The sequence below is a fragment of the Hippoglossus hippoglossus genome, chromosome 21, assembly GCF_009819705.1.
Source record: "Hippoglossus hippoglossus isolate fHipHip1 chromosome 21, fHipHip1.pri, whole genome shotgun sequence".
In the NCBI taxonomy this organism is placed as follows: domain Eukaryota; kingdom Metazoa; phylum Chordata; class Actinopteri; order Pleuronectiformes; family Pleuronectidae; genus Hippoglossus; species Hippoglossus hippoglossus.
The window spans coordinates 18,117,282-18,131,172 of NC_047171.1; the positions used below are offsets into that span (position 1 = coordinate 18,117,282).

Here is a 13,891-nt window from a genome sequence, read left to right on the forward strand (position 1 = left end):
CATTACTGTACATTAATGTTATTCAATAACAAAGAAAATAATGAACTTGTTTTAAAATATGATTTTTAATAAAGTGATCTTGTCACTGTATTGTGTGCCTTTGGGCAACGATGGTGTTTCGACCGTGCGGTAGTGTCTGTGAAATGAGTGTTTTCTTTTGTCTATGTTTTGGGGAAATACACTAATGACAGAGAAAGTTGTTGTGCTCTGTTTGTTTTGGAAACTTTTTTTAACAGGAAGTTGTCGGCGGCCATCTGCCTCGACCGGTTGGGTTGAGCAGGGAAACATGTGGAGGAGAGAGAAGAGAGAGAAGAGAGAGATACCAGGAACAGCATCAGGTTTCAGCTCTGACTAGTTATAATAAAACAATAAGACTGTAAAGATGTTACTAATGACAGCAGCAATAATTCATAGAATAATTAATTAATAAGAATAATTATTGTTAATAATAATAACTATTATAATAGTTATAATTATAATAATAATTGTTATCCTGCACATCTGGAGTCAGAGATATCTGCAGAGAGAGAGAGAAACTATGGGAGGGGGGAAGAACACAGACGTGTAGTTAAATAAATAAATGTGGGGGAAGAGAGAGAAGGGGAGAAGTGCTCAGTCCATGATGGGAGTTCTCCCACAGTGCATGATGGGAATTCTCCCAGCAGTCTAGACCTATAGAAGCATTACTAAGGGATGATTCAGGACTCACCTGATCCAGAACGTTAGTCTTTATCAAAGAGGAACGTTTTAAGGTTAACCTTAAATGTAGAGATGGTGTCTGACTCTAGAACCCAGAGTGGGAGCTGGTTCCACAGGAGAGGAGCCTGGTAGCTGAAGGCTCTACCTCCCATTCTACTCTTACAGACTCTAGGAACCACAAGAGCCTGTGTTTTGGGAGCGAAGTGATCTTTTTGGATTATATTGAGTCATGAGCTCTTTGATATATGAAGGGCTTGATAATATGTTAGGAGCAGGATCTTGAAACTATTCTGGATTTTACAGGGAGCCAATGCAGAGAAGCTAAGACAGGAGTAATATGATCTCTCCTTCTAGTTCCTGTCACCACTCGTGCTGCAGCACTTTGTACCAGCTGGAGGCTTTTTTACAGACTGTGACATCCTGATAATAAAGAGTTACAGTAATCCAGTCTAGAGGTAACACATGGACGAGTTTCTCAGCATCCTTCTGAGACAGGATGTTCCTTATGTTCATAATATTGTGCAGGTGGAAGAAAGCTGTCTTATATATGTGGGTCAAATGACATGTCCTGTTCAAACATAACTCACGGTTCTTCAGTGGAGCTAGGGGCCAAACTAACACCATCCAAGGTTACTATCGGCTCAGGCCAGTGACTGTATATAAAGTCTTTCTCGCGCATGTATTTTACTCGTTATGATTTCTGTCCAGCAGAGGACAGTGTTGGTCTGAGCACAACATGTTGACGAGTCATTTTTCATGATGTTTAAATGCAGTCTCATAAACTCTGGAGAGAATCGAACAAACTCTACGTTACTTCATGTACGGATCAGGTCCTAATGACTGATGAGTGTTTATTAGTTAAAGTGAGAGCAGGTCAGAGTGGAGGAGGAAACAGAAACTCCAGCTCGGTACCTACCACCTATTGCTTCTGTCTGGATCGCTCAGTTGACCAATCCTGCTCGAGACTGAGGTTAGGACCTCCTACCTCATTTACATATGGACACAGAAATACAGAAATAAATAAATAGAAATAGATTTAAGACATTTATTTATTTATTTTTGTGTTTATTTCAACATTTGTTTATTTATTTCAGCATTTATTTATTTTTTCATGCATTTATTTATTTATTTACGTATTTATTTCAGCTTTTATCTATTTATTTATTCTTTTATTTATTTATTCTTAAGCCATTTTTCGTCCTCCATAGATTTATCCTTTACTCATGAAGACGAGAGATTTGACTTAACCTAATAACGATGATAATAATAATCGTAATATAGTAATGTTAGTGATGAAAATAATTTGAATACATTTAATTTATTTATCATGTTTCATTCATGCTGTGGAGGAGGCTCAGGGAGCAGCTGCAGGTGACCCAGGCCTATAGTTGGCCAATCCACTCTCCCCGGATTCAAAAGGAGCTGCCACAAGAGAGAGACACGCAAGGGACATGCAAGGTGGTCTGGTGGAGAAAAGAAGCTTGGATGTGAAGCAGCAGATCAGATCCCAGCAGGAAACTGAAGTGAGTCGAGTCAACGAGCTTCAGGAGAGACTGGAGCAGAAGATCACAGACCTGAAGAGGAAAGACGATGAACTGAAGCAGCTCTCACAAACTGAGAATCACAACCAGTTTCCACAAAACTACCCCTCACTGTCACCACTCAGTGAAACTACACACTCATTCAGCATCAGTATCCGTCCCCGGAGGTACTTTGAGGACGTGACAGCAGCTGTGTCACAGGTCAGAGGCCGACTACAGGACATTCTGAGTGAGACAGAGACAAAGATTTTACAGATTTTGTCTCAAGTGGATGTTTTACTGTTACATCCAGAGCCCAAGACCCGAGCTGACTTCTTAAAATATTCACAGGAAATCACACTGGATCCAAACACATTAAACAAACATCTGTTATTATCTGAGGGAAACAGAAAAGTAACATTCGTGAGAGAAAAACAGTCTTGTTCTGATCACCCAGACAGATTCACTGTTTGGCCTCAGGTCCTGAGTAGAGAGAGTCTGACTGGACGTTGTTACTGGGAGGTGGAGGTGGAGAGGAGAGGAGGAGTAGCTCATGTAGCAGTCGCATACAAGAATATTAGCAGACCATGGTGGTCAAATAAATGGGGATTTGGATTCAATGATAAATCTTGTCGTCGTTAAATTGTGTTGGAAACATTTATAGGTTTTTCCACAACAGCATCATGACTCCAGTGTCAGGTCCTCAGTCCTCCAGAGTAGGAGTGTCCCTGGATCACAGTGCAGGGGTTCTGTCCTTCTACAGCGTCTCTGACACCAGGACTCTCCTCCACAGAGTCCAGACCACATTCACTCAGCCTCTCTATGCTGGAGTATATGTTTTTTTATGAATCCACAACTGAGTTCTGTAAATTAAAATAGACTTGTCATTAAAAGCAGTTGTTTTTAGATTCTGTGTTTAAATCTTTAACTTCTTTTGTCTCCATGTTTGTTGCTCAAAGTTCGTCGTCGTGACGTTTCTGCTCCGCACAGAGATCGGCTGTCAATCAAACACTGACCTTCCTTGTTCACAGATATTTAGTTCTAACGTTGTAAAGACAGACTGTATTGATCCTGATCATAATCAATGAGGGTTAGGATTTATTGAATTATCTCGATGCCCCCCCCCCCTGCTTCATCCAAAGACTGGGCAGTTGAAATGGGGAGCCAAAGGCGATGCACTGGCCAACGCAGGCTATCAAAGCTCTCCATTCTCACATATCCCCTTAGCTGGATCGGCTTTTTATAAGAAACTTTTTGGTTTCTTTTTGGTTTTGAATAAGCTTCTTTCAAAAGTAAGTGTAAGTATTACTGATATTTTTTATTTTGTATGTGTTTGCAATTTTGTAGGTTCTGCATTGATGTCTAATGATTGTTCGATTTTGGTTCAGTTGTTTGGAGTATGGATGATTTGATTTGTTCAATTTTGGTAAAGAATTGTTAGGATTATGGTTTTTTGGTTACATTTTTGGCAGTGTTGTTTGGATTGTAGTATTATTATAGGTTCCTAATATTATATTATGGGACACATCCTCAGTAGTGGATCCCAGGATCATTAGGTGTTTCGGCCATTATCACTAGACATCCTCACCCAAGGAAGGCCTCGCCAGGGTTGATCAAGCCCCACGGTGTGTCCAACTAAGTTTTGTAATATAATCTATTTCCAAGACTCTTAAGAAAAGATCAATGTTAATAGGTTAGGTTTAGAATTGAGGATTATGTTGAGGATAAACTGTTTAGGTTTATGATTAACTGGTTAGGGTTAGGATTAGAATAAACTGGCTAGGGTTAGGATTAGAATAAACGGGTTAGGGTTAGGGTTAGGGCAGAGGGTCCTGGGGTTAGGGTTAGGGTTAGGATTGGGGTTGGGTGGTCCACACATGGGAACAAGAATAAACTAGGGCCAGAATTTGTAAAATCAAATAGCAAAAATATGTACCACAAAACAAAATTGTTCAATCAAACAAGTGCTCGCTATCTTATATTAGAAATAGATATTAAAACAGGCCACAATTAAAAGAGATTAAAAGGTTAGTTGGATGAGTGTGATTGGAAATGCTTGACTAAGGGGATTTGTAATTTACCTTTGCCGATGTTGTACAAGTGCTGTTTTAATCTTGTGAGTATTGTGTGTTGGGTTTCACCTATATAATGAATCTTGCAGAGGGAGCATGTTATAATGTAGATGATGTTCTTAATGTTGAGAGAAAATGAGTCTAGGGAGGGGAAGGCTGTGCCGCTGTGCGAGCTGTGTATGAATTTTCTATTTCTGTAGTGGTTGTTGTGTTGTTACTGAGGTGCTGGTCTGTGATCTGTGAATTTGGAATACGAGTAGATCCTGGAGGCTCGGGTCCCTATGGAGGAAAACGCCATCTAAATAACTACATTCAAGGGCTTTTAAGTTTTAAATGTTCAGCAGGAATAAAACATTCTATGCTTTCGGTACCACAGACAATAAGGAAAACCAGAAAGCCGAAATGAGATGGGTGCACCTTTCTCTGAACAGCAGTGGTCATGATTGCCTTCCTCTCTGTCTTCAGAGCAAAACAAACATTGAGAGCGACAACTAATGGATGTTCAAATGTTGTTACTGTCTGTCTGGATACCAGGTGTGAAAATCACATGGTGTCTTTGTTTTCTTCGATTTCTCCTTTGCTTTTCTCACTCCGTTCAGCATGACAAGAAAATCCACACTAAAGTGTAGAGTTGTGAAATAACAAGCTCTGTTTTAAAGACCTAAGCAAATAGGTCTAATGCACATGGAGGCATGCGGTTCAAAAAGGTTCAAACGTTTATTTTCTTAAACAATTATGGTTGAACATTGAGCATAACATGAAATAAACCAGTCAGAGTGTCATCTCCCTTTCCCATTAAAAGCCATTACGCTTGTACAATGACATGTTTTTGAAATGGTGGATTTGTCCTGTAGTGAAAGAAAACAATGCTCTGCAGGGGGACGGGTGCAAGTGCATTTTTCATTGAAACAATATGGGCACTGGATTAGGCAGGAAAATAAAACAATTCAAATACTATCTCAGTATAATTTCATCAGTAGCAATACAACAAGAACATCAGTCCAATATATATATCGAAATAATACAACACCGAGAGGAGGTATAACATAATGAATCCACTTGAGATTGTTATGAATACAAATTTAAAGCCTTCACACAGGAGCAAAAATCAATCTTTAAACTTAAGTAATATAAGTCTGTGACATTTGTGTGATACTTTTCAATATGGGGCTGATTTGAAAATGTTTATCTTGATTGAATTTTTGGGCATACTGCCGAGCTCCAGCACAGGATAGGAAGACGACAGCTGTATCCGTCTGAAGTAAGCACAGACGGCTTCAGGGCCCCAATCTGTGAGGCGAAGGAGAGGAGAGCCACTGGCTCCGGATGGGTGGACCCATCTTTTTTACTTTCTTTACCATTGCGAAACATCTAACATTTTCATAAATTCCATATTTAGGTGACTGATATCCATGAGTGTGTTCCATCTACGCAGGTGTGAATTCACTGATGGACATATTTTCCTCCGGCAGGGACAAGCCTTTTATGTTCTGTCTTTCAGTTCCTGAGAGCATGCATGCTCGGTATGCGTCTGCTCTCTTCTGTTCCTGCATGCTATAGGTACACCAGCAGCCTTGCATATGATATAACATGCAAACGGACTTGATGTGGAGATTGCGATGAACAGTCCTTCTGAAATATGTGGAAAATATCACCACCAGGGAGGAGAGGACAGACTTTTTGGGATGGTTGGAGGAGCTCTGGACAGGAATCAGGACAAGGCTCGTACTTTCTGGGCCTGCTTCCTTATCGGCAGTGAGCTGGGTCTGACCTTCAACCTCAGGAGGGAGGCGGAGAAGAAACATCATCCCTCTCAGTAGAGCACACACTCATTGATTTCAGGCTATGAATACATTTCTGGGAAACTTGTGAAAATGTTGAAAAACACACTAAGGAATGATTTCAATGTGCACCTTGCTGAATCAGGAAATGTACATGGATGTTGGATATGTAATTGGCCCCTCTATGGCCTATAATGCTGCCCCTGAGTTAGAAAAATCCTAGATCCACCACTGGACAACAGACAAGTCAAGTGTGAAGAAAAGAGACAAAGAGTTATCCGGGAGTGAATGAAGTAAAAGAGTAAATTTAGCTTTGGAGCAAAGTTCAACATATTTTTCTGATCGTCCAACATTCCTCCTCAAAATCCCCATGACAACAAACACATTGGATTATTTCATTCTGCTTTATCTTTGTCCAGCAGCGCTCTGATGGCGACGTGCTCATTTCACAGATTCGTTGGCAAATTAAAAGAGCGAGCTTTGTACCTGGAACTGAGTCATAATGCTCACATATCCCAAACGCTTCTCAGTTCCCTCCGGCTCAGTGTGCTCAGTGTGTGGTATGTTTGGATGGGTGAGATCAAACCGGAGATTCCTCATCCTGTTCGAAACGCCTCATCCTGTTCTCTTTGCTCTTTTGCGTCTCTCATCCCTAGTTCCCATCCCCCTCTCTTGCTCCATGGCTGAGAATTAAATTACAAATTGCTCCTGAGGGAAACAGGTGATGTGAGCGATGAGTGCGAGTCACAATGTGTTTATAGACTTTCGAGAAAATCTGTATATCGGCATTTATATGCCGCATATTTAGTCTCGATGACAGCTCGAAGTGGTTTTCTCTGCAGGAAACACTTATACATCACCTGCCCAGTGACATATATAAGAATGCTTGACACAGCAATTGTGTATCATCAGGGGGCACTTTGGGACTCAGGATCTTGCTTTGACGAGTAGATTGAACCTCCTCAACCTCCTCAGCTGCGGCCTCGATGTGTGTGAATCTGAGCAATCCACACACATCTGTTTCCCTCCGAGTTATTTCTTTTCCATCTGCAATGGAAATATGTGCCTGAGGACAGTGGGCCTTTGATAAGACTCAGCGTAAGGAGGCATCAGGGATTCACCCTCCAGCTTCTGGGAAATCGACAGTATCTGTAGGTACGCCTGCTGTGTGCCAGTCGCAGCAGTGAGTGGGGGTGCACAGCTGGTGAAATGCATGTTTCATAAAGCGCACGGAGCCACTTTTCAGAGCCTGACTGAGAAGGAAAGAGAGAGGTTCTAAGCAGATACTCATCCTCACTCATCCTCGGCTGTGATCATCTCTTTTCCTCTCTCTGGATTTTGTTCCTCACTCTCGCTTCTTTTTAAAAACCCGTCGTGAAAAGCAGTTCAGGCGTCAGCCAGCTTTTGGTTTCCTGCATTCCAGCTCAGCTCGTGAGAGACTGAGAGACTGTTCGTTGTTCCAAACCAAACACTGACACACACACAACAAGTTCAAGCCAGGCTAAATAGAATTTCAGTATTGAATCTCTAAAAACTGGCAATTTATCCTTGAGTTGTTGTTTACTGGTGACTCACAGTTTCAGTGACAGTCATTAAAGACACTTTACACAGCACAATCTTCCACTTACAGATGAAAAGTTGAATTCATAAGAAACTTGAGTGGCACTCAGTAGAGCGCACACCTCCGCCAAAGTCGTCTAGTTCTTATAGTAGATTATGAAAAAATGAAGTGGTCTGATAGCCTGAATTATTTGTCATAAGACACAGTTAATTCACATCCACATTTAAATCTTATAGGATCTCTTCAGGCCCACGACCCATAGCTACACCAAGTGTGGTGGAAATCGGTTTGGTAGTTTTTGCATGATCCTGTTGGCAAATATTGCGCATTGGATATAGAGTAAAGAATAGATGTAATAGAGCAGATACCTCCAACAAGGCCCAACAGTCTCCTTAAATTCTTGCAGGACTATAATAAACCCGACCAATCATTTCATTTGGACCGAAGCACAAGTAGGAGAGGCAGAGCGACAGACACCACCAAAGCGAAGGAGATGGTCAGAAATTCGCTCAGAAGCGAGCAAGTCATGGAAAAGCCGGCTTCCAGCAGGTGTCAGGAAGTGCACGTTCATGTGTTTTGTCGGGGGGGTAGCTTTGAGGAGAGGTCTTGGGGTGGGAGGGTTTATTGATTGCAAGTATAATCTGCTCTTGGCTTTTCCAGGCTTACCAACCCTGCTGTAATGGGTTCGTCCATGACCCGTACCGCATCCTTCCACCAAGTTTCCTGAAAATCCATTCAGTTGTTTTTGTTCAATCTCACTTACAAACAATGTCACTGAGCCCTGTACCCGTGGTCAGGTGTGTTACTGCAGGATGGAACTCGTTTTCTTTATTTGCGACATGTTTTTGTTGTTTTCTTTATTTGCACGTGTTTCCTTAATTTGCAGTGCATTGGGCTCTCTCAGCCACTGTAGTATTTTCCATATAGACCGTCATAATAAATTTGTTATCTATAAAACTATTGGCAGGAAACCCCAAACAAGGTCAAATGTAATCGTTCTTATTATGAATTTTCAAATCATGTAAAGTTCTACTCATAAAACTCCCAGAGTTTAGAAAAGTTAGTTTTATCAGGACGTGCGTGACGGAATCCCAGTGTAAAGTTTGTGCCAAGCAGGACCACGAGGGTGGAGCCCGCGGAAAAATCCCTAAAGCACATGAAGCCATGAGCCACACAACATGGAGTCAAACCTGGGACGTTAGAAAGGCTTTTTGGATTAGCTGCTCACTGAACAATTTTCACTCAAGCGAAAGGGAACTATCTTTACCGGGAAACAAAGTTGTAAACATGAGATGTTTGTTTTGTCACGTCCCAGCTCCAAGGACTATCTAATGATAAAGAGGGAATAAAGAATAGAAACAAATGAAACACTGGGGGAAGTGGATTGTATCTCACTGGTTGAAAGATTTAAATTCAGATTCTTACTGTATCTGCATTTCTCACATTTCTCACTTCAGCATTGAAATGAATTTGGACTTGTTCTCATTCAGGAGACACACATTCACTCAGGCTGAGTGATTGATGACTTATACAGAGTGCAGAGACGTCCTCAGGTATTTCACTGCTGGCCACTGATTTACTGTTGGAATTAATTTCAAGTGGCTCTCATCTCTGCTCACTTTTCTCCTCAGGACTTTCAGCATCGTATGAGACACACGATCCTGTCATAAATATTACAAGGACACTTCAACATGCATAAAAATCCTCACAGTGTATATATTATTTAGAATAGACAGTAGCCTCAATCACATTTCTACAACAGCGATTCTTTGAAAAGTAAAATGGAACTTTTTCTTCTGAATGGGGAATGGAAAAGTACAGAGAAAATTAATTTCAAAGCACAGAAGCCCCAGGTTGCAGGTCTTGTTTCTGCAGGCGGGGAGGTAAAAAGACATTCCTATACCACAGGCCAGTTTCCACATGGAAAATGTATGTTGCCGCCCACTTTTCCTCAGAGTTTCTGCACAGTTCTTCCCATTAAGCTGCTTTACAAAGACTCAGAGCGGGGACAAAGATGGCATCCCAGCAGCTCTATCTGAGGTTAACAGGGCTGGCTGTGGTGGTGACGCTGTTGGCACTGAGAGGTGAGCTCAAGCAAATGGTTTTCTTTCACTCGTCTGCTGCTTTACTTCTGCTTTGCCTTTTAAATATCATGCATTCTAGTTCACATTGGTCTGTCCTTCACCTCCTGGCCTTGCATGCTTCTGTGGGAGCTGAGAGAGAGAGAGAGAGAGAGAGAGAGAGAGAGAGAGAGAGAGAGAGCTTTTCTAAAAGAATGTTTGAAAACTGATGATTTTCTTTGTCGCCATCACCTTCAGGATGAGATTAATGGACACAGCACAGAGTAAATGTGGACTCATCAATAGACGAGAGACCTGATTCTAAAAAGATCCATTTATAGTTATACCAGTTTATCCCCCGTTGACTTTAACTGAATTGCAATTTCCGTGTCTGCTTTTCACTCTAGGAAATATTGAAATGCGTTTACCAACATTACATGCAGTCATCAAACACTATTCAATCTAATTTAGAGGGAAACTTTAGCTAAACACAAAGTACATGTCAAGTTATTTGTGATGTCGTTGGTGTTGCAGGGATTTACTCACATATAAAGAATAAATTGAAATTTTGAATTTGATGGAGCTTCAGAGGGAAAGTCAGGGATCACCAAAATAGGACATAACATCTGGGGACCATTAAGGTCTGATCCATGGATAATAATGACCAAAAGACTGTTGATTGCATATTACACTAATCTTTCAATCCCTTAATCGTTCTATGATTTTACCTTTCAATAAGTTATTATTCCGCCATTAAAATGCACAGACAAGATGATAAATGCGCTCATACAGACGTCAGGAAGTTCACTCCTTTCTAACAATGGTTGAGGACACCATGCAAAAGCTGAGAATGATTTATAGAGCACATGTTTTAAACTCAGACTGTAAAGTTTTGCAGGAATCTGCTGTTCAGAGCTTATTTGGAAAACAAGCGTGAAGAAAAAACACATGCAAGCAATTTTCTCAAACTGTATCCGTCCACCTCCAGCCACTCAAACTAAGACAGAGTCGACCTGAAGATGTGGACTGGATTCCTGAGCAGATTCTGTATCTCGTGCTCCAGCAAGTGAACAATCAAACAATCTTTGACTAATGGAGATGTGGCCCAGATACAAGGGACTGGAGAGTTTTTAAAGAGCAGATATTAGTGGTGATCTGACTGAAGAAAAGAGCAAGATACCTCATTAACGTACTTTATATATTCATGAGCCTGTTGTAGTAAATATATTTTAAATGCAAACCGGACAAAAGTAAATATTGAAAAATCCCAGAATGTAAGTGGACAACTTCTCCTTTAACTCCACTCATGGTTCCACTTTGACAGTTGAGATCAAACTCATCCAGGAAACTGGTTTGTTTAACTCAGAGTGGGGATGAATTTAGATTGAAAAACAACTGAAGCTAATCAGAAAATTATATCATTATATCATTTCTGTTATAGTTTGACACTGGAATTGTCTGACGAAAAAAAGCAATTAAATCCTATTTTTCAAGTGGAGAGGATCGATCATTTAAAATCAACTTCGGTTGCATTCCGTTTTTCCATAATTGAGAAAAACCTGCAATTCAACTAATTGCGTTTTAGAAATGAGTAACAGCTGATTATCTTCTCCAATGTGATGAATCAAAACTGCAGCTCATCAGTTCTCTGTTGTCTCACATTTTACAGATGTAACCGGTGAGAGCAGCTTGCACAAGGTCTTGAGGAAAAGAGACGGTAACCTCCTTAACAAACAGTGTTGTCATGAAGATAATTAAACTCCACCGCAGTGTGTTTTTAAAATGACTCTTTCATTATTTGTCTCCTGTTGCGCTTCCATCCAGTGGCAGGAGCTGGTACTACCCTGTCAAAGGCCTCGGTTGCCGTCCCCCCCTCCAAGGCTCAGGATTTCCTGGCCAAGCTGAGCAGAACCAAGAGGTACATCTGGGATCGCAGCAGACCCGACGTGCAGCAGTGGATCATGCAGTTTATGTACATGGGTTATGATGAGCAGGTGAGTTGATTCTGTTCCAAGGATCAGAATTAAACTGAATTAAAAAAAACAGTGGAGCCACATTACAGGTCTCCTGCAAGACGAAGAGTTTTGAGACATAACACACACAGCCCAGAAAAACATAATTCAACTACCCAGTCGAATATAAGTTTAGGTTCTCTCTTTTCAACCACAACCACAAAAATGTTCAGATTGTGTGTCAAAGAAGATGTGGAAAAGATTTAGTTGGATGTTGTCACAGGGGACAGAGACAGAAATGTAGCATTATACTTCTGTAAAGTACAGAGTAGAATATAATAATATATCTCCCATGATGCAAGTTGTGTTGAATAATATTCCTCTGCTGTCTTTAAAAATCCCACGCCCCTCGTTGTCAAACTGAAAAAAACATAACGTCAGAGTTAATGAAATTCCTCCTCTAATTTCAGGAGAATGTATATAAAACTTTTCTACGACAACTGTGAAATGTAAAACTGGTGAAGAGCAGTGGTGTTTAGAGTTACCTGGTGGTGTCTGTGCAATATTTTAGAAATTTGAAATGCTTAAAAACTCCTGGACACTTATTCACAGCTTCTTATATGAACCACAGTGAAGTCGTGCAAACACAGAATGCTTGAAACAAGAACACTCTGGAGGATTTGACCTGAGAGGTCTCTGTATCCGTGTTTCCGTCCATGCTGCTCTCTCTGGGTTGAAGTCAGCCGGGTGTAAGCTTGTAAAAAGTGGATGTTATGCACTGCAAGTCTGTGCACCAATCAGGACTGTAGCGTCACAGCAGGCTGAGGAACAGGGTTTGATTTCCACTCAGAAACACAGATGTGACAGATGTGGTGAGAAGAGGCGCTGTGTTGCACTCACGGACACACCCCGAAGTACACAGCCGCATCACGCTGATGACAGCTGACAGGTCGTTTATCAGACCGCACCCACAGTCCAGACCAAACAGATCAACTGAGTTTTTTTGTATTATCAGTAGTTAATTAACAATATTTTATTGTTTTATAATCAACTTCCAGGGGTTTTGAATTGTCAAAAAAGAAAATAGATCTCTTTTTAACTTTAAATACTACAGTAGGGTAGATCTTTTAGTGCGCCGGGGACAAATATGTGGAGTGACAAGATAAGTGGCACACTTATCCTGAAAATGTTGCTGTCGGAGCGAATGAATAAATACAGCGAAGTAAGTACATGACAATTCATGAACTCCCTCGCTCATGCACAAATATATGCCCACCCACACACCCAGTGTCAATTTTCTTTCAGGTCAGTGACAGTCATGTAGAATTTACCAGGGACAGGAGGGAACAGATAACAAGACAGAAAAGAAGGCGCAGAGTGCACAAAATAAGTCCCTGTCCCCACTGTATTTGACAATCGACAGCATATGCGTTTCAGCCAGTAAGGCAGTATTTCTCAAACAGCCCCATGCATGACACCTCAGGCTTATACCATTTGCTGTTGCTTCCTTAAAAGGCCAAAGCTGTCAAAGCATTGGCCTTTTCAATATTTGCCTTTCATGCATGTCTATTTGGAACCTTATCAGCTGCTCTATATCTATAGGCTTGAGATCTGTTGAGGCCGACTCTCCTAACGAGTCACGTCTGTGGTGTTTTTCCATCACCAGAGGCTGGAGGCTGACCTGTCGTACTGGATGGACCAGGCACGCTCCAACGATCAAGGGCGTCAGCATCACTACGACGAAAACGCCCCCATTGGCCCCCGTGACCACAGCTCTTACAGACACGGCGCCAATGTCAACTACGACTACTATTAACTCCAGTGACACACAACACAGGCCACAGCTTGTGTGAAGGGTCACAGGGGTTTGTTTCTTCTTGCAAGTTAGTCCTCAGCCTCGTCTGTGATAGTTTGTTAAGTCATAACCTGATGTTCAGTGCATCCTTCAGTGTAACCTGTTCTCGTACTATCAAATATAGAAATAAAGATGGACAAAGTCTTGGCTTTTTGTAAATAAATATGTTGCTCCGCACTAACTGAATCTCCTGCTTTTTTTCCTTCCACTAAAAATGATTGTAGAATCGTGGATCGTCTCTCTCTCACACACACACACACTCTCACACACACACTCTCACACACACACTCTCACACACACACTCTCACACACACACTCTCACACACACACTCTCACACACACACTCTCACACACACACACACACACACACACACACACACACACACACACA

General features: G+C 41.3%; 2 protein-coding genes across 3 annotated transcripts; both read left to right on the top strand.

Moving 5' to 3' along the window:
* The first annotated feature begins 2,150 nt into the window (after positions 1 to 2,150).
* LOC117754974 (tripartite motif-containing protein 16-like) lies at positions 2,151 to 3,273 on the top strand. Its single transcript, XM_034574345.1, is given in 2 exon segments — positions 2,151 to 2,852; positions 2,855 to 3,273. Coding segments are annotated over 2 exon segments (915 nt in total). The 3' UTR covers positions 3,068 to 3,273.
* Positions 3,274 to 9,322: 6,049 nt separating this feature from the next.
* Positions 9,323 to 13,675, top strand: ecrg4a (ECRG4 augurin precursor a). 2 transcript variants are annotated; one of them, XM_034574914.1, is made up of 4 exons: positions 9,323 to 9,717; positions 11,363 to 11,410; positions 11,524 to 11,687; positions 13,312 to 13,675. In XM_034574914.1, exons 1-4 carry the CDS (start codon positions 9,648 to 9,650, stop codon positions 13,459 to 13,461), a joined length of 432 nt encoding a protein of 143 aa, XP_034430805.1. In that variant the 5' UTR covers positions 9,323 to 9,647; the 3' UTR covers positions 13,462 to 13,675. The 2 variants fall into 2 exon arrangements, with proteins under 2 accessions (XP_034430805.1, XP_034430804.1); XM_034574913.1 differs by having other exon boundaries at positions 9,523 to 9,717; positions 11,518 to 11,687.
* Positions 13,676 to 13,891: the final 216 nt, after the last annotated feature.